This window comes from Zonotrichia albicollis, chromosome 5, assembly GCF_047830755.1.
Source record: "Zonotrichia albicollis isolate bZonAlb1 chromosome 5, bZonAlb1.hap1, whole genome shotgun sequence".
NCBI lineage: Eukaryota > Metazoa > Chordata > Aves > Passeriformes > Passerellidae > Zonotrichia > Zonotrichia albicollis.
Window position 1 is genome coordinate 49007858 of NC_133823.1, and position 19464 is coordinate 49027321.

The 19464-nt window shown below is 39.6% G+C and overlaps 1 protein-coding gene across 3 annotated transcripts in view; it reads right to left on the reverse strand.

Annotated features, from left to right (window-relative positions):
* The window catches only part of DOK7 (docking protein 7), a 60486-nt gene that overhangs the window by 20539 nt on the left and 20483 nt on the right, over window positions 1–19464 (reverse strand). For all 3 annotated transcript variants that reach the window (XM_074541630.1, XM_026792626.2, XM_005485684.3), the window contains 2 exons: window positions 18852–18959; window positions 16497–17371 (listed from right to left, as the gene is read on the reverse strand). In XM_074541630.1, the coding sequence (XP_074397731.1) occupies window positions 16497–17371; window positions 18852–18959 (983 nt within the window). The remainder of the gene's footprint in view (window positions 1–16496; window positions 17372–18851; window positions 18960–19464) is intronic.

The window sequence follows — 19464 nt, forward strand, 5'->3', positions numbered from 1 at the left end:
ATTGGTCAAATGCTTCATTTTTGCAGAGGAGATGATCTAGATTGTTTTTTCTCCTCTCCCTCCCTTTATGTTAAAGCTATTATGTAGTAACAAGGCTACACAAAATATCCAGTTTTTCAAGAGGAAACCATGAAAATCATGATTCAAAATTCCCTGAGTTCCTGAAAACCAGGAACTGTGAGCAGACTTCTCCAACAATGAACAAACACTCTCCTGCGTGCTGTGGGTAGCTGGTGGCAAATCATCACAAGCCTCTGACTGCTTCACATAGTTTGTGTGCAGAGGGAGGCAGCAGATTACAGTCACATAATATAGTTTATTACAATCAACTTGAACCATCAGAAACTTCTCAAAGGAGCAAAGGGCTCAATGAGAGATCCTGAATGAAGATTTTGAAATCAGCGTCACAAAGAGAACTTTAAAGTGCTTTCAGAGAATGGAAGATAAAAAGTATGTGTGAAGTTCTGCAAAGCTCAGATATTTCAGCAAAAAGGAGCCAGTCTCTAATGAAACTGACAGTTCTAGTACTTTTCTTGTAAGGATTAAAGACTGTGATTTATTCTATTATTCGAAATCATAATAAAATATAAAGCTTGAATGCTTAGGCTGCCACAAGAAAAACAAAGTTCCCAGGAAAGGTCAATAAATACAGTCACATGGAGCAACCTTTAAAGGTCATCTGCCTTGCTGGGCTCTTTCACCCAGCAGTTGATCAGGTTCGAACAAAAGATACAAAATTTTTAACTCTATGATCCTTTCTAACAACTCCAAATGAAACAAACTCCTGCCCATAGCATGTTTCATTGGTGCAGGGCTCCAATTTCAGCCACAAACTCCTGATTACTCAGCTTCATCTGTTACAAGCCCACTGCCAACTACAGAAGGACTGCTGAAGTCAGTTTAGAAACATCTCCACTTGCTCAGCCAAGCTCAAACATCAGCTATTTTCTGAGGCATGAAGCAGGGAATTTCAGTGCCACGGGCAAGCTGTGGGCTGTGGGGTACAATAAAATATACCCCTTAAAATATACCCCTGTATATACCCCTTTATAAAATATACACCTGATAAAATATATCCCTCTATATTTTATATATAAAAATATATAAAATATATATAAATATATATTTATACATATGTATAAATATATATATATTTATACATATGTATAAATATATATTTATATATATTTATATTAATATATATACATATACATATATATTTATATATATGTATATATATATGTATATATATATATATATATATATATATGTAGATGAGCTCTGCTCATCTACAAGGTACAGGTCTTATTTAAAAAACGAGAGGTGAGAAACAACCAAAAGTACAGTTTAATTCTAGTCCATATTTGTGTTGTATCTTCTTCTCATGCTTTTTAGAGAGGCCTCTGCAGTTGTCATTTTTTAATGCTTCTGTTGAGAGGCATCTCCTGCTCCCTGCTCTGGGCTTCCCAGCTGCCTGCAGCCAGGAGTCTCTTGTCACACAACCAGACCACATCCATTAACATCAGAACGTGATCATTACCTCCCAAAATGATACAACTTGCCTAGAGCATACTCTGAAGCTGTCCACTCATGGGAGAGAAAGAGAGGCTGGGCTGAGTTGCCTACCACAAAAGCCAGTAGCTGGATCCCTCTGCCAGGCAGCAGAAATTCACAAGGTCGAGTCTCAGTTGCAACACTGAAGGGTCAAATTTCAAGCTCTGCTACTGGTAATATATGAGCCCACAGGGAAACTGACACAGCAGCAAGGCACATGATTTGCTCTTGTCTTTGCCTTTTCAAAACCAGACCTAGAATTACTACAAGGACAGTCACACTAGGAGTGTGCTGAACAACTGCACTGTAATGCAATTACATGGTCACATACCAGTTTGTCCATGGGACATCTGTTTCCGTCACTGCATGAGAGAGACACATGTGTGGCTACAAGATGGCATGAGCAACAGTAAATCTGTCAATTCCTCAACACTGGGGAGCTTAACTTTCCAACCTAAACCACATCCTTTTAACATCACACACATATCTCATTATGCACAGAAGTATTCTAGAGGAAGCAGCTACGCAATGCCACCCAAAGCATATAAAATACCTGGTGTAAACACATCAGTGATGTTTGTGTCTGTCTCCAGGCATTGCTACCAGCCAAGCTTGCATACTTGCTAGACAAAAATATAAGTCAGGAGAATGTACAGCTGGCCCAAAGCAGCATCACTCAGCCCGGGTCAATAGCAAAGTCTGAAGGCACAAAACACCAAACCCTCCTAAACTGTCCTAACAGCAATATCAGCTATCTTGTGATTACAGAGACATGCCCAAAATTACAAGTTATAACACATAAATGAAATAAAGACACTCTGCCGCCTCTGTCAAACTGAGAGTTTGGGGTTGTCTTACCATTTCTAACTGATTTCATAAGGTTTGAGTTTCTCATGATTTCATTTGATATAATGGCTCCAGATCAAACAAAATTATTCAATACTTCTGTGAATTTGAGGGTCTCTCCTCTTTAACCATGGGTAAAATTCAGAAGCACTGGTTTCTATACAGGTAGAAGCACTTCATTATTTCATAGAGATTTTGTAGGGATAAATATAGTGACAATCTGCAGAGAGAGAGGCTGCAGTAGCAAACCCTCTAGGGAGAGCTGTATAAGAAACTCAGATGGAAAGATGGACACTAATGATTATGAATATTGCTGAAGGGATGAGCTCATCTAAGATTTTGAAGAGACCTCAAGGACAAAGACACTGAAGTACAGTCAGAGAACGCTTCACCCCTGGTTCATGATACAGGAGGACTTTTCACAGCAGGAGCCAGGACTAGGCTGAAGAATTCCACCAGAGGAAATGGCTACACCAGACACAGCAAATTGCCTCTCAAACCAGTTTTAATCCAATGTATTTGATAAACATGGGCAGAATGTTGGAGGAGTTAGAAGACTGGAACTAAAAATAATTATTCATGAAAAATAAAAACACCATATGTAAATTTCACAGGATATATTCCTCAAACTTAACAGCATCTCCTGATTTCAGAGCACAGAACCCTAAACAAACACACCTGTGAATTGAAGCTAGGTACATAATGCAATGCATTAACCTCAGCCTTCATTGCCTCATCTTTCACCAGGTATCTCATAATAATCATTCTACCATTCAGGACATGAATGACTCCTTACACAATTGCCATTAAAATAAACCACACTCAGCTCAGAAGTGATAAATGCTTTCTCTCCAGTTGTGAGATCTAAGAACAAAGGCAAATAGCCCAATATAATCTGAAGTTCAGTATTTCAGATATTCTTAGGACCAAGATAAAGACAACCAATTCTTCCAGGTAATTAGAATCATCTACATTGTTCTCCCCAACTCCTCAAGTGAGCTGTCCTGATTTACAGTAGCAGATGATGTTCTGCAGTTTTATGAAAAAGAACAATTTTTAATTTAAGCATTAAGACACATAGCAGATTTTCCAATTCAAAACAGTGTTGTCAGCTTTTTAGAGACGTTTTCATAGAAACATTACATTCCCTTTTCCAGAGCATTGCTCAGCTCAGCTCTCCTGAGGCAGAGGCAGAAACTCCTGCTGCAATGCCAATGCACAAGAGACCAAATACACTTTTCCAGACTGTTCCATGTCCAGCAGGTCATCCACAGCACTGCTTTAGCCAATCCCATTTCCACAGGTGAGCACAAGTGCCGTTCCTCAGCCAGCACCTGAATCACAGCAAACACTGTAACTTTAGCCATGCAAAGAGAGAAGCTGCATTTCTCTTTTAGAAGTTGCAAGTTCTTTATAAGGAGATGCTTGTGAACAATAAAAATCAACATTAATAGGTTATACATTTGTATTCTTATGGAAAGACAGTAAAATGACAGGCACTTTTGCCTGCAGCTGTATTTCACCATGAAAGAATATTTTAAATTTAATTCAGTGGTAACTGGAAGGGAAAAAAAAACTTTCTTATTCATGTTTAAAAAATACTTTTTTTAAGAGAGACTGGTACTTCTAAAGTCTTGTCAAGTGGAATGGAAACAAAGTAATGTACACAAAGTCAGAGGCTTCAATTCCATGTATTCTGGTTTCATATATCCCAAATTCCAACAGGGGGTAGCATTACACTTCTGCAAGAACATTTGTTATTGAGAATACACTCAGTTTCCCCACATTCGATAGTCTGAGCTTCCTTGTACAACAGATCTGTTAATTTCCACTCATTCTGCACCCAAGGAAACCACACAAGGCAGAGACTCCAGCAAAACTCCCCCACCACTGAAATTGAGGCTCAGATGGGCCCAAGCAGGTATGAAAACCAGATTTGACTCTGTGCAAACAATCAGTGTGTGCCTCTCAGCTCATTCTTCTTACTCTGCACATAACACAAGCAGGAGAGGCAAGGTGCTCACAGATGGACTGCAACCCCTCACATGATCCACTCCCTCTGCATTTTCAGGTTCACAAGACTGACTGTGCCCCCACTGAGCACCTCAGTTCTGCAGAAACACCTGAACGCCTGGCCAGTGGGAAGTACTGCTGTACATTTTCTCAGAACAGCACAGCCCAATAGAAACCACAGAGCTCTGAGTCAGAGCATTAACCCATTTCAAGGTAGTCAAAGTCAGTACAAAAGTACTATGGAGCAGGAAGCCTGGAGAGGCTGAAAATAAACAAGAAGGACCATCACTAACATAAGGACCTATGGACACACGTGCTCACAAAGGGATTCAGGTGGCCTTGCTCTTGTGGTTAGCAAAGCAGCAATTTATGGAAAATTTACACACAGAGGTGCATGAAGTATAGCTTTACCCAAGTTTTCTGCTTGCAACAAGATTTAAAATCCAGGCCAGCTATTAATGAAGAAAAGGGATCACTTTTTGCAAACAAAGAGTTCAACTCTACAGCTGAAGTGACAGTAAACAGAGAAGAACTCAAATGAAAACATTTCAAAAGTTGGCAAAGTGAAATCTCAGATCTTAGAGACAAATTAAACCTGCCCCTGTGGGGTCTTACAGATAGAGAAAGTTAAGCTTTAATTATCATATTGAAACATTCACCTGAGGAAAGCCCTAAGAAAAGTCTTTTTCTTCCTCAATTTCCCCAAAGACTGTTGCTCCACAGTGTGAGCTTATCTTCTGCTGGCACTAAAAATACACTTGTGCCTGTCTTGTAGCTGATGGAGCTATGCCAATTTACATTAGACTAGTTACTTGATTCCTTCCTTCCAGCCCATTCCACAGAAAGACACAGAGAAAAGAATCCTTGTTATAACCTGTGCATCCTGTTCCACAAAGAGAACTAGAGTGGGCTTAATTATGGGCCTATGAAGAACAAAAATGAAAGCCTTGCAATATGATCTTCACATTCATTTTCATCCTTTTTCAACCTCACATTTAGAGCTATAGTTAGTCAACTTCCAGAAAAAAAGTATTAACAAGATAATCGGTGATCATCACAAAGAAATGGATGAAAGAAGAAGGACAAATAAGGGAGGAAAAGCTCAAAATAGTAAAATTAAGACAAGTGTTTTTCTTTATCCCCAGCCCATCACTGAAATTATGGTTTGTCAAAAGTAATGAAACTATAATTAAGCTGCACAGCTTCAAAGGATAGAGATACTTAACTATCCATGGGGGCTGCTCCCAGCTTCTTCTATATCAGAGAGCAGTGCACTAAAATTATTGGGCACAATTATATTTGTAGTTTTTTTTCCAAAATCTCCTACAGTAGTTATCTCCACAGCACGTGTGTTCTGCTTGACTTTGTGTCTCCAGGAATGAGATGAATCAGCAAACTTCATCTGGAAATGTTTTCCTTGTGCTACAGGGGATTCGAGTGTACAGTTACCAGCCCTGATATAGCCCACTTAGCACTTCTCTGTCCTTCTAATAAACCAGATCTGGAAAAGGTTTATATTTCCTTAATATTTTCCAGGCTCAAATTTCTAGTACATCCAGAATTGCTTCCAATCAGCATTGAATTAGCAGAGGATTCCACAGAATCCAGACTACTGCAGAGGATGTGGCTAGGGGAGAGGGAACACAGCCAGAGTTCATGTCCCACTGATTCCCAGCTGTTGAAACAGTCATTTTAGTTGATTGACAGCTGGCTGCTGCATTTTATCCTGCAAATAACCCTTTATCCTCATGTGACAAGACTTAAGAGCACAAAGTCAACTTCAGAGCCCCTTTTCCATCTATACTTTGAACTCGAGTTGGATTGAACTTCTGCAGAGAAAGTCCCAAGGTCTGCTTTCTTTCATCTACCCTGGTTTTGGAAGAAAAATCATGGAAAGACATGGAAGATAACTCCAAGGAGGACATACAAGCAGAGCTTGCATGCAGTAAAGGCATTTTACTGCAGCCTAGAAGTCCTATATATGACTGCTATTCGCTCACACATCCTGGCTTTCATTTATCATATTAGTCACATTTATTTTGACTTTAACATCCTCATCCCACCCAAGGAAGTTCAGTCTAACTTTGACCCACACACACAAATTTGCATTGTTATATTGATGCATCAAATTTCCCTGGAGATGAACCAGAGGGGACAGAAATCACACAGTAGCTCCATATTACATTTTCCCCTACACTTCTATCCTACACTCACAGGTTGAATTACTGACTGAAGTAAGGTAGTTTTTCAAGGCACAGAATGTTGTTACACTAGCAGGGATGGCCAGAATGCAAGAAAGCACTTCCCTCTGCAGTGTCATTTAGGAATGGAACAGAAAAGTTTGTGCACAACTGGTAAAAAGAGCTTTATTCACACTTAAAGATTTACTCAGTTGGTCAGGTGAAGTAACTGAGGTTTCACTGTGTTCACCTTGGTTCTTACCCAGAGCTCCTACATTTCAAAGCTAAGTTTAGCCAGAACCATGGGAACTCATTTGGGTTAATTTGCTACCAAAAACATTGCTCCAGAAGTTCCCTGCAGTCATCTGCTCTCACACCTCCTACTGGGGAACAGCTGAGTTTTACCTAATCCCTGTTTGGGCAAAATGGCTTTTGATCTAATAGAGAAATTGGGGGGGGTGGGGGGGGAAGTCATTGCACACAAAAGAATTTGCAAAATTACATTTTATGCAAGATGCTTCTCCATAAGGGCTTTAGAAAAGAATACATTGAGAAAACATAATACCAGTATAGTCTTTTCCTCCCTCTGTTGTTGCAACTTGGCTTGAAGTTCAGGCATATCCTCAAGCATGTTCTTGATACCTTGCACCTTTCTGAGTGCTAAAAAATCACTCAGCCCTCAGGCTAATCCCATTCTTAGAAAGAACTGATCTTCAACTGCCATGTCCTCAGTCCCAGATTTTCTGAATCAACTGAGTTTAAGGCACCCACATTCATAACTTTTTTCTGTTAACTTTAGTTCTTGAAAGACACCATTCTTCAAGCTCAATTTCAGATACAAAAAAAAATCTCTTGAAATAACTTATGCAGTGCCACTGCTTTGTGGTCTTTCATTAAATAGAAAATAGCTTTCAACTGTTTGTTGAAGTTATAAAAATTATTGATAGACTTGCCACAATTTAAAACAATAATTGTGGAGCAGCTGCTTCATCCTGGCAGGTTGATTTTTCCTTTAGCAACTCTCATTAATGACTTCCTTTTCTGTCCACAGTTCTCTAAAAAGGCAAACAAATTTTCTGTCTCTCTCACTTCCATGTGGACAACATTGCATTTAACATAATCTTTAGCACTTGGACAGAATTTTCAAGATCCAAAGTCCTGTACAAACATCATCTCATCAGACAACAGCCCAGGGAAAGAAATACAGATATCACAGATAGAGTGAGGTAAGCTGGTCACAAGAAAACCCTTGCACAAAATCCCTGCATCAGTCCAAATCTCAAGCTGCTTTCCTCTCTTTATAAAGTGAGACAGTGCCCAAAACACCATTCTGCCATCACAAACTCCTGCCACAGCCTGTCTGCATAGACAAGCAGCTTCATATCATGGTAGGCAGGTTTGTCAGATGCACTCAACACTAAGCCAGGCAGAGCAAGAACACCAGATTGCAATATGGATTCTTTCTGTATTCCCTCAGGTCCAGAGCAGTCAATTCCACTCTTCTACTGTGGGACAGGGTATGAAATCTGCCTGTTTTAAATATTTAAATATTTAAATATTTAAATATTTAAATAAATAAAGGTTCATCTTATTTGTTTTGACTCACATGCAGCCCCAATCTCTAATGAAGTGAACATTTTACCTATATTGATTAAGCAAGAACACCAGATTGCAATATGGATTCTTTCTGTATTCCCTCAGGTCCAGAGCAGTCAATTCCACTCTTCTACTGTGGGACAGGGTATGAAATCTGCCTGTTTTAAATATTTAAATATTTAAATATTTAAATATTTAAATAAATAAAGGTTCATCTTATTTGTTTTGACTCACATGCAGCCCCAATCTCTAATGAAGTGAACATTTTACCTATATTGATTAAGTGACCTTGCTTCCAGGAGTGTCAAAGGAAAGGAGATGAAGTCTGCACAAGACTTCTGCTCAACTCAGAGGAACATTTTGGTCAGAACTATACAATTGCATGAGGGGTAAATTTGACAGTCTTTTCCTCCTTATGAGCTTCTAAAGAATTCTCTCTCCTTTCTCCTCTAGACAAGTTCCCTGGCATTTCAGCAGAAGCATTCAGAACTTTGCATAACAAAACAATAAATAAAATCTCAAGGAACTTTAAAAATAGTCCATCCTAAAAACTGGTAGGCATTTTTCTATCAGAATGGCTTATGCACATTTACTACCTTCTTTGCCTATGGGAAGCATTCATTCAGTTCTGAACATATAAATATATTTCAGTGATTCATTTCTCAAATTGGTTTCAGTATAATGAAACCATGGAGCAGGTTCAATGGAGTAGGTAATAAACCATTTTCTATTCAGTACATTTGTTGCCACATATTTTCATGCTAGCAAATCCCAAAATTGCATTACCCATAGGAAGACGTTGTTACCATATTATTACATTTCACAAACATAATAGATTAGAAAAATAAGTGTTCTTTATGACTAAAGTAATGTAACTTGGAATAGGGTCGAATATGACAAACAGTAAGGATTTGCCTACACCACAACACAACCAACACCTTCAGATATAATCTGATTACAAGTAATTACTATCAGCTAGACTGAAAGTACTTCCATGGATATCCTGAAGTAATAAGTATATTGGGAATCTTGAATTACCAAAACTAATTCTACTCCTACGTCTTGTCCTGAGTTGTGGACCAGCTTGTTTAATGTTGTTGGAACACATTTCACCCTTCTAATTTGCATACTTCCAGTTTAAGTGGTTCTGTCACAAAAGGTTGGTTGGAAACGTCACACCCCTACTGAGCATCTATTTTCAGTCCTCTCATCTACTCCCAGGGAGCTGCTGTCAGCCCTCCAGACATCCCATCTAAGTGATTGCTATCCTACTGACACTCACCAGTTCCTTCTGAGCCATGCAATTACTTTGATATCACTGACTGTTAATCAAAACAAAATATTTCCTGCATAGTCTTTTTAATGCACAAACTTAAAAATAGAATGTTGGCAGACATTACAAACATTTTTCAGAAATGTAAGTCAAGGAATTGAGGGTTTTTGAAAGTAACTTTGTTTGTGATCTTCCAGAAGGAGATAAGCCATATGGGGAATCAAACTTGGGAATCTTAATCCAGGGCTGCTACTGGAGTTATTCACTTCCCCTGAGTTCAGCTCCATGTAATCTAGCTTTCCTTACATCTATGCTTTTCCTCTCTTTCCTTTCCCTGCAGGTGAGTTTTTCTTTCTCCCTTTTATAAAATGAAGATAGAAAGTGTTTGCTAACACTTTGTAGGATTCTGTTGAATTTTTCCAGAAATAAATGGATTTGTATTTTGGGGGGGTGGGGGGTAGGGGCTAGATAGATTTTAAAAACCCTTCCATTTCTCATTTTGGCCACATTCCAAGCAATCTGAAGACTCTCCTTTACAGCTGGATCAAAACCAGAAACCCCACAAACTCTACATTCCAAAGGGAATTTTTCCCAGCTTTTATTGTCATATGACTCCCCCTTCAAAGCATTTCTTTCTCTCTTCAGAAAAGCTACTGCTCCCAACAGAGGAAGAAGTAGCCATTGGTATTGGTAATAATAAAAGCTATTATCCAGCTTGATTTTATTTAGGGGAGGAAGCCAATTTTCTAGTTTGTTCATTGTGATGGGGATAGAAGGTCAATAATGGGGTTTATCAAGATCTCCAAGGCTCTCTGACAGAAAAGCAATCTAGGAACACTTGTGCTTGTTACAGAAGAATGAATTCTGCTGAGTTACACTGTCTGCATTCCCTCATGTAAGGAAGGATGCTCTCTTCTCTTGACATTGTTATCATTTCACTCACCAGTACTTCTGTGGCAGGCACTCCTTTTCCCATTACAGACCACAGGCTGTCTTCTCCCCTTAGTGCCAGAGCGCAAGATGTGCCAACTGTTATTATTCCAAATTTAGATTAAAACTCTTATTCTTTGCACAAAAGTTATGAGGATTCTTTCATTAGTTGGAGAGTACCCTGAGTACAGTTTTCTAGATAAGAGATAAGGTAACGTCTACAGGGCTGAAAGCAAGTCAGATCTGCATGGCCCTGGTAGGGTTGGCATGTCTCATGTGTTCCTGTGACATCTAAAATCCAAATTCTTACCCCTTGATCTCCTCCATGCCCACCTTTGGAAGAGCTGGGTCACTTATGTGAGCTCTTACCAGCAACAACAATGGAAAAGGAAGCTGGGTCTCTCCTTGGTTACTTGGGAGTGAAGCCTGAAAGCTGCCAAGAAGCCTTAAATATGGACAAGTTAACTGGGGAACTGGTAAGAAAAAACCTTCTTCCTTTCCTGCAAGCTGACATTAGGCAATATCTTTACACGGTGCATAAGCACACCTGGATGGGAGATGAGATCAAGAGGATGGAGATCATCTCTACAATAGACTTGGGCTCTTGGCCAAAACTACAAAAAGAAAAACAAAACAAATGTAGCCTTAAACCTGACACTAAATCCACCTGTTTTATGCCCCTTTTTTCTGTCAGCTTCAACTGGAAAAAAAAATTATTGAAAAACTGACAGAAGGGATGACACTTCTGCTCATCTTTGATCTGCACAGCACTGGATGTTTTTGTCCAGCTCCAGAAATTACTGCATTTCATTGTCAAGAGCAGCAATGATCATGGATTTCTTCTATTTCACAATTGATGCTGTGGGAAAACTGGTGGGCTTTAAGATGCTTTTGAATTTCTGACAAGTCTGAAGAATAACACTACTTTATTGTAAAAATTTCAGAGCCTTCAGAGCCTTTTACAGTAACAGTAACGTAAGTAAAATGCCAGATGGCCAAATCATTGTCCAGTGGAGGCACCTCATTTAGTGGTGACACATGCTGGGAGATGCACATCACTGCTGGTTCATGTATCACAGTCAGGACTCATAGAAAAACAACTGGAATTAAATCTTGAAAGAAAGGTGCACGAAAGCAAGTTTTCTAATTCATGCAAAAAGCCAGCAAGACCCATATACAGAAACCTCACAAACATATCATTCAGGTCAATAATGACCATTAACTTCCAAGTTCCTCTGAGGCGCAAACTGCTCCTGTTATAGTTCTGACAGTGTTGCCCAACTGCCCAGAGCTCTGAGATTAGAGCAGAAATACAAGCAGCAACAATGCTGTAGAAGATGACAAATGCATTCTTCTTAGCTGAGAATTTAGACAGCTTGTAGCTTTTTTAAAGGTGGGAGGAAGCATAAAATGTTACAGCACCACACGTCAATACTGTAAAAAAAAGAGATGTAAAAGATGTGCAATTACAAATAATCATGTTCCTACACTGTCAGAAAAAGCAGGGAAATAAACACAGTACAAGATAAACACATAAGGTTTTCAGTCTCCTGGGGAAAGAGGTAATGACTCCCAACAGAAAAAAAATAGCTAAGTTAAGGTTGTAGATAACAGTACATTGTGATTTCTTTAGTATCTGTTTTAGTACTACATTAGAAAAGTACTTGATTAAAAGCCAAAAAAAATTAAAACATTCTCAGTTACACAGATATGGCCATGTAGTCCTGCAGCTGCCATTTCTCAGATTTCACTAAGAAAGTTAACACCTTACAGGCCTTCTCTTTCACCCCTTTCAAAAGGAGCATCTACAATGACAGGAGAAACACCAGCTAACTCTAGGGTTAAGGATTTGTACAGGATTTGGAGGATTAAGGCCATATTCCCAAGCCAGTGACGGGCTGCTCATGACCCTGGTGAAATTAGTACCAGGCAAGTCAGTGTAGGATGCTCTAGAGCTGAAGCCCCTTCTCTGCCTGAAGTCACATCAGCTGTGCTTCTCCCTAGGCTTAGTCCCTCTCCCTGGTCTACAATGCACAGGGGACACAGAGATATTCCCAGTTTCTATAGAACACAGAGACTCTGCCCTCACCCAAGGCTGCAGGAGATTAACCAGCTCTGAAAGGGGGACATGGGGCTGCAGCGTCAAGCACTGCAGTAAAGAGCCATGCACATGCCACCCTCTGGAGTTGTAATGCAAAACAAAGCAGTTTCTACAGGACACACTGAAAGAGTTAAATATCCTACCAACCAAACCAACTCCTCACTTAACCTGAGATCCATGAGCTCCCAAGGCAGCTGCCAGTCCTCCCTGGATTGTGTAGGGAAGGGTTCTCAGCCCCTCAGTGCTGTGGATCCTGCTGCCTGACAAAACCACTTTTGTCCATCAAAACCACCACACTTCTGTATTTCCACTTACTACAGATATGCTGGGAGATTCAAAGTTTGAGGCACAGAGTCACTGTGGTAGCAGGAACTATACAAGTACCTCACAGAGAATTTGGGACCATATTGTCCCCAACGAGGCCTTGGTATTTTAAAATCATCAACTCAAGTTGGTGGCTGAATACCAGAAGCCTTTGATGACAACAGCCACATACAAACTGACAACTTCTTTTCCCCTCTATCATGGCAAGTTAACTACCAAAGCAGTACTCATGACTATATTTCTACATAAATAAGAACTCCCAGTGACATGAGTTTAGCATGAGCTAGACATACATAAATGTAATTCTTACTAATAGGCACATTTGGAGCTGTCAACAGTTATTTGAGTATAACACTAAGTAGCATGAAGAGACAGCCATAAACACTCCATATTAATTCAACTTGCAAGAAGGAGGTCAGGGGACAAAAAGCAAAGCAAAACAAAACCCAGAACTTGTCAGATGGAAAAGGACAAAACCAGTTGGAAAATAATTTTATTTTTCAGACTTCTAAGAAAATTTACAAACAATGGTGGTGTAAAAAAAAAAAAACTATAAAAAAGTTGACATTTCTCAAACTATAGCATCAAAGGAAGTTACAGAGCAACAAGCATACAATGAAATTCTATTCATCAAATTAGTATTAGTTAAGTAGTTAAAAACATAATAAGTAAAGTCTAATAATAAATCTCTACAGCTTACTCAGAAATTGTAACAATCAATTCTGAGCTTAAATTATACTTACAATAGACAATTAATTCACCTCTGCAATCATCTACAGCACTGAAATCATCTAGGTCAAATTACATAGCAAAAGCACACCTTGGAAATCTGTAAAGGACATCCTGAGCACAGCACAATTACATACAACAGAAAGCAAATCACCCGGCATGCTTGCTTCTTAGCCCCCAATGTCTAACATGAAATACAATAGACAAGTAATAGAAGCAACATTTAGTAACTCTTGTCATGCTGGTTCTATTTTTCATGCAATGTGACAGAAAGGCTTCCTTGCCCCGTTTTCTGTTTGAGCCTTGGCACTTTCCCAGGCCTGTTCTCCCTGTTTTCATCACCACCTTTGTCACTAGAGGAGCAGGTGGTTGTTAACAAGTCAATCCCATCAGGACCCCCACCATGCCCATCTTCACCCTGCAACCTCTCTCCAACTCTCCACATGCTGAACTCCAACATGCACACAGACATGCCCAAAACTACAAACCTAACCTCCATGTGCCTTTTGTGCCAAAGGGCACAAACAAACTAATGCTTATAGCCTTAATTACTGCTGCAGACTCTCCTCCACTCAGGTCACTTTAAATAGTAGGCATTTAAAAGCCATTAACACAATTTAATTAACAGCTTAACTCAAAATTGCAAAGGAACTCCAAACACCAGCACATTAAAGCTTTTTGAGCACGAATTTGAATAAACATTAAAACCTGGTGTTTTCATCAACCCATAAATCAACTCTTCCTGGCCCTAACTTAAAATATATTCTGTTCCAAGTACAAGGAGTAATAATTATTTTTTAGTTACAGCCTATGGATTTGTTCTTTCACTGAACTCATCAGGAGAAATGCCAAAGACAGTGTCCATTAAATACTGCTAAAATAACTCATTCATGACAGTTCAAGAGAGTGCACCAAAGGGTTATTTTTTCTTTCAAAAGTAAAAACAAACCCATGAATCATTCCATTTAATGAGACTTCTTTCGTGACTGCTTATAAATGGATTGATTAAAAAAAAAGCAGATGTACATATCTCATGCTAAAACAAAAGTTAGGAAGAAGGTTGCACCAGTGTTTATCACTAAATTTGTTTAAGTATAGACAATATCTGAAATTCTTGCCAACTTATTAGGGCAGCTAGAAACACTGTTAAACCTGACACCGCTTTGTAATAAAAGATGTGGGTATTTATGTCACTGGGGTCAACAGGCAGTTGTAATGACATAATTTACTTTTTTTTACTTAATGATTTTGAAGATATCCAATGGAACACTCACTTTCAGCTTCCCATCTTCCACAGATAGCCAGGGTAATATCTGACAAATTCACATCTAAACCAACAATTCTGGTCACCCAGAAACATTTAGGCCATGTGAGCTAATTGTAGCTGAATTACTCCTTTCCTCCCTGCCTATAACAAAGCCACTTTTAAGCTTTCCAACCCCAAAGCAGAGCCTTTCCAGAAATCAGTCTTGGTTATTTTTCCCAAATTGTCCCTGACTACAGGGAGCAGCCACAGGAAGCCAATAGCAGATGTTGGCTGTGCACCCCATTGCCTGCAGCCACACTTCCAGAACTGGGCTGGAGGCCTTGTGGTGCAGGTGGCTGGCAAGGATGGCCTTGGAAAAATCACTGATTCCACTGACCACAGCCTTAGACAACTTGTCCCACAGGTGCCTCCCTACCTGCCAGGTGCTCCAGGCACATGGCACAGGAACATCCAAGGTGCTGTGATGGGGCTGTGCAAGTGGCCCAGGCAGACAGAGCTTTCCAGTTTGCAAACATGTGAAGGCACTCAATGCAAATGCATGAAACACCTCATGAGAAGAAAACAATCCCTCAAATTTATAACCTTTTAATTTTTCTTTCATCACCTACTAGGCATTCAAGCCCTTTCCATAGCAGTGGTTTATGTAATCTCATATTAAATTAAATGCACACACTTCAATGGCAGTGTTTAATTCTTCATGCAGAAGTCTCTCTTGCTGAATCCTTGCTTCACACATTCCCTAAATTAAGCACTCCCTCTAGCCTTCCCAGCCTTTCAACAGCTCACTAATACAAGTAGCTTTAACTTCAAGTTTAGCAAACACATTCACAAAAAAAAAAAATCTTCTCTAGCATGGATAAAATCAGATACATTTTCATACAATGTATAATTGATGTATAAGCTTACTGCCATAAAAAGACAAGAACATAGCAGGTCCAAAAAGAATTTATAAGAATATCAGTCTTAGATACTGGCAAATGTGTTTGGAAAGACAAGTGAACCTTCACAGTTTAGGTATTAATTCTTTACATGACTGGTGATAAAAATAAATTTCTCTGCAAATAAACTGTCCTGTTTGTAGACTGTTTGTGAAGTTTTGTATACCTGCTCTAAAGTGCCTGTCATTGGCCAGTCACAGAACCAGACTGCCATGCTGACTTGGCTATCTTGTATTTCCTCAGTGAGAAACGGGTCTAACCTGGCTTCTTGTGCAAGGCATGCTCAAACTACAGGGACAAAGAAAAGGAAAACATCAATAAAATAAAAGTATGCACTCAGATCTCCTTAAGAGCAGCACGTACTATTTCACCTCCCTTCTTTCTTTGTAAATACTCACAGCAAAACAGGTCAGTGTCTTTCATGCTTGCTTGCCAGCCATTATATGACAAATCCAATGCCTGAAAAACTTTCCTCTTTCACTTACACGTACCCAAAGCCAAAACTGGCCAATTTAAAAGTAGTGGTTGTGGTCTCTATTGTTCAGTGTTTCCTTGACTAGGAACAGATTTTGAGGAAACCATGTGCTAAGCCTCTCCATTTCAGCATGAACAACAGAAAAAGTTATTACCTGTTCAGAATATAAAGGAAACAATATTACTTATGACCTACAACTTAGGTAACTTTAGATAAATCATGCTCTATTAACTAAGGCTTGTTAGCATCCGCTCAGTGTTAGGTATTTACCTTTAGTCCACCACAGATTGGACAAGATGAAAAAAGAGCTCTTGTCATCCCAGGGTGGGGGCTACACGTGTCACAGGGGTCAGCTGAGGCCCCACCAGGTGGTGACAGCTCACTACTTTTGGAGTCTGACACCTGTCCTTGTGGTTTTGTGTCAGACCACCTTGAAACAAAATCCACATATGTCTCATCACTTGAGTCCTTGCTGCTTTCTGTGAGTAAGGATGAAGGCCTCCCTCTGTGCTGGCTGTGCTCAGCTCCCCTCCGTGCTTCCAAGTGTGGCAGCAGCAGTCTTGGGTCACTGGCACCTTGAGCTGGCAAGGCCTGGTCCTTGGGTAGCGTGGAATCTGCACTCTTGAGCTGCACTTCCTTAGAAGCTGCCTGTAACACACTCCTGGGTATATCATAAACGTGTCTGAGAGAGCTGGGAACCTGATACTCTGATCCCACACCTCTCTGGGACTCACTGTGAGGGCAAGTACATAGACTCTGATCTGAAGGGAAGTTCAATGGCAAGCTTAGCAATGATCCAAACTCATCGCCATGGCAAATGTCTAAGCTCCCAGCATAGGAAGAGAAGCTCCCAGAGTAGGAAGAGTGACTCCCAGTAGCTATTCCACTGTCAGAAGAGCTCTGACGTCCTATTTCCTGCAGCTGTCTGGACCGCAGGGGCTTCGGAGGGGGTTTGGTGGTGCCACGTGCCCCTTCTGGAAGGGTCTTCTCTTCTCCCAGGTGAATGCCCTTGGCAGCTGCCAGCCCATGGCTCTCCTGAGAGGTGCTGGCTGAAGATTGCTCAGGCCACACTGTCAGCCTGCTCCCAATGCTGACATCCGAGTGGCTGGTATCTGAAGATGAGCTCGAAATACTCCTGTCATCTCCTGGAAAAGAAGGAAACACATCAACCTACGTTTAAAACACAATCAACAGACTCAAGCATGGCAAGTATGTACTAACAGGAAGGGCCCAGAGATTCCATCTGCTTTTTGTAAGTGGAACTGCCGTCAGAAAGCCAGAAATTCCTGCAATAACTCACAGCCCCACGGGAAAAATAAAATGCAATGGTATGTTACCTTGCCATAATCCTACATCACTGTGGAACATCATGCATTCGAGGTTAAATTCTTAAAAGTTTATGCACCAAGCTCTGCTCTTTTCAAACGTATTTTACTTTCATACAGTTAATTGGGTTGCTGTACCAAAATATAATCATACATCACTGTACAAATAAAAATAAGAATAATATTGCTATAAAAATGTTTACATATCTATATGCAAAAATGTCCTCTGTGATTAATTTATGTCTATATTGCAAGATAGTTTCTTCAATGACAGTTGCAAGAAAGGCATTTTAGCAGGTAATTACTGCCATCATGCCATTGGCATTAAAGAGCACAAGGACAAAACATAAACATCACAAACAAATAAAAACCAAACAAATACAAAACCACGTTCTTGTAGCACAAAGTCCGAAACTGTACATGAAGTTGGGTCACGATTTCTGACCAGAAGGACTGGATTTAAAATTAAAAAAAAAAAACAGGCATGCTTATCTATCAAGTCTCATTTTTTTCTATCCATTCAGTTAAGTCTAGTAGTTATGTGCAAATTAAGAAAAACCTCAGGAAGTCTCACTGGAATTCAGTCACAAACCCCATTACCCAGCAGTGTCTGGGCCAAAGCAGCCATGGACATGTATATAAGCACATAATTAAGCTCCTGAGGATCTTCACAGGGACAATTTTTAGGCTTGTAGGCTTCAGAGTCAAGAGCAAAGCAGATGTTTGGATGATTTAACTTTGGCTATTAAACAGTTTAAATGGCAGTTCAGGGCACGGGCCCTTTTACAAATCCAGTGCTAGACACCAATTCTACTTTGATACACTAATAACTCCAGAAAAGGCATGTACAGATAGCAGAGAAAAGCACAGGAGTCCTATGTGTTACTGCAAAAATCTGCCATAAGTCTGATGTGTGAACCCTACAAGTGAGTCCATCTCACAGGCTGCATTGACTAAGGTACTTAAGCAAATATCAGATTTGATGCAGACGGTTCTTTTTAAGTTTTACATGCAAGAATTCAGTAGGACTCAGCATCCTAAATGTTCTTCCTGGTTTAATAGTGCTTGATTCAAAACTCAGTCTGCTGAATTGAAAACCTCCAATGTACATCAAAGGACTTCAGACAATGCTGTTGGAGAACTGCCTCACAGGAAACATAACAAATCAAATGTCTTGACCATTTCTCTAGTATTTTTTCTTGTAAGCTCCACATCTTATAACACAGACAATACAACTTTTAAAGCCTGGGCAGGAAGGAACATAATATATTATTTTTATTTAATTAAAGATATTTCTTACCTCCACTACCTTGACGACTTGTATGGGACAGCAAGCTCAAACGCTTTTCTAATTGCAAAGCTTCATGAGCCAATCTTTCTTCTGAATAGGCTGGGTTTGTACTTGGATCTTTAAAAAGAAACAAAAAATAAATAAAATAAATAAATAGATAGACAAATGAATAAATGAGGTCATATGGAAAATAAATAAAAAATAAGGAAAGAGAAAAAGACATTCTTATGCTTTAAATGCTGATTGGAAAAATGTATGGCACAATCTGACTTCAAGCATATCCTGGGCATGTGCTACACAGTAACTTATAAAAGATTTTCAGAGATTATACCCAATGTCTGTAATAGTTACCACCAGGGACAGAACCCTGAAAAGCACAGCACCAAAGTCAATAGCTACAGAAATAATTAGCATCAATCAGGTCTAGAGAACTTGAAAGTTAATTTGACCCACGTAAAATCTGTCCTGAATTCACTGGATTCACTGGGATTTTTAACATTCAAAAAAAACTAATTTTTCATCCTAGAAATTTACAAATCTACATCATAAAGTCAGAATCAGAAGGATTAAACTGACATCTTCCAATCCAGATCATCTGTTTACAAAGACTTTGCCTTCAAGT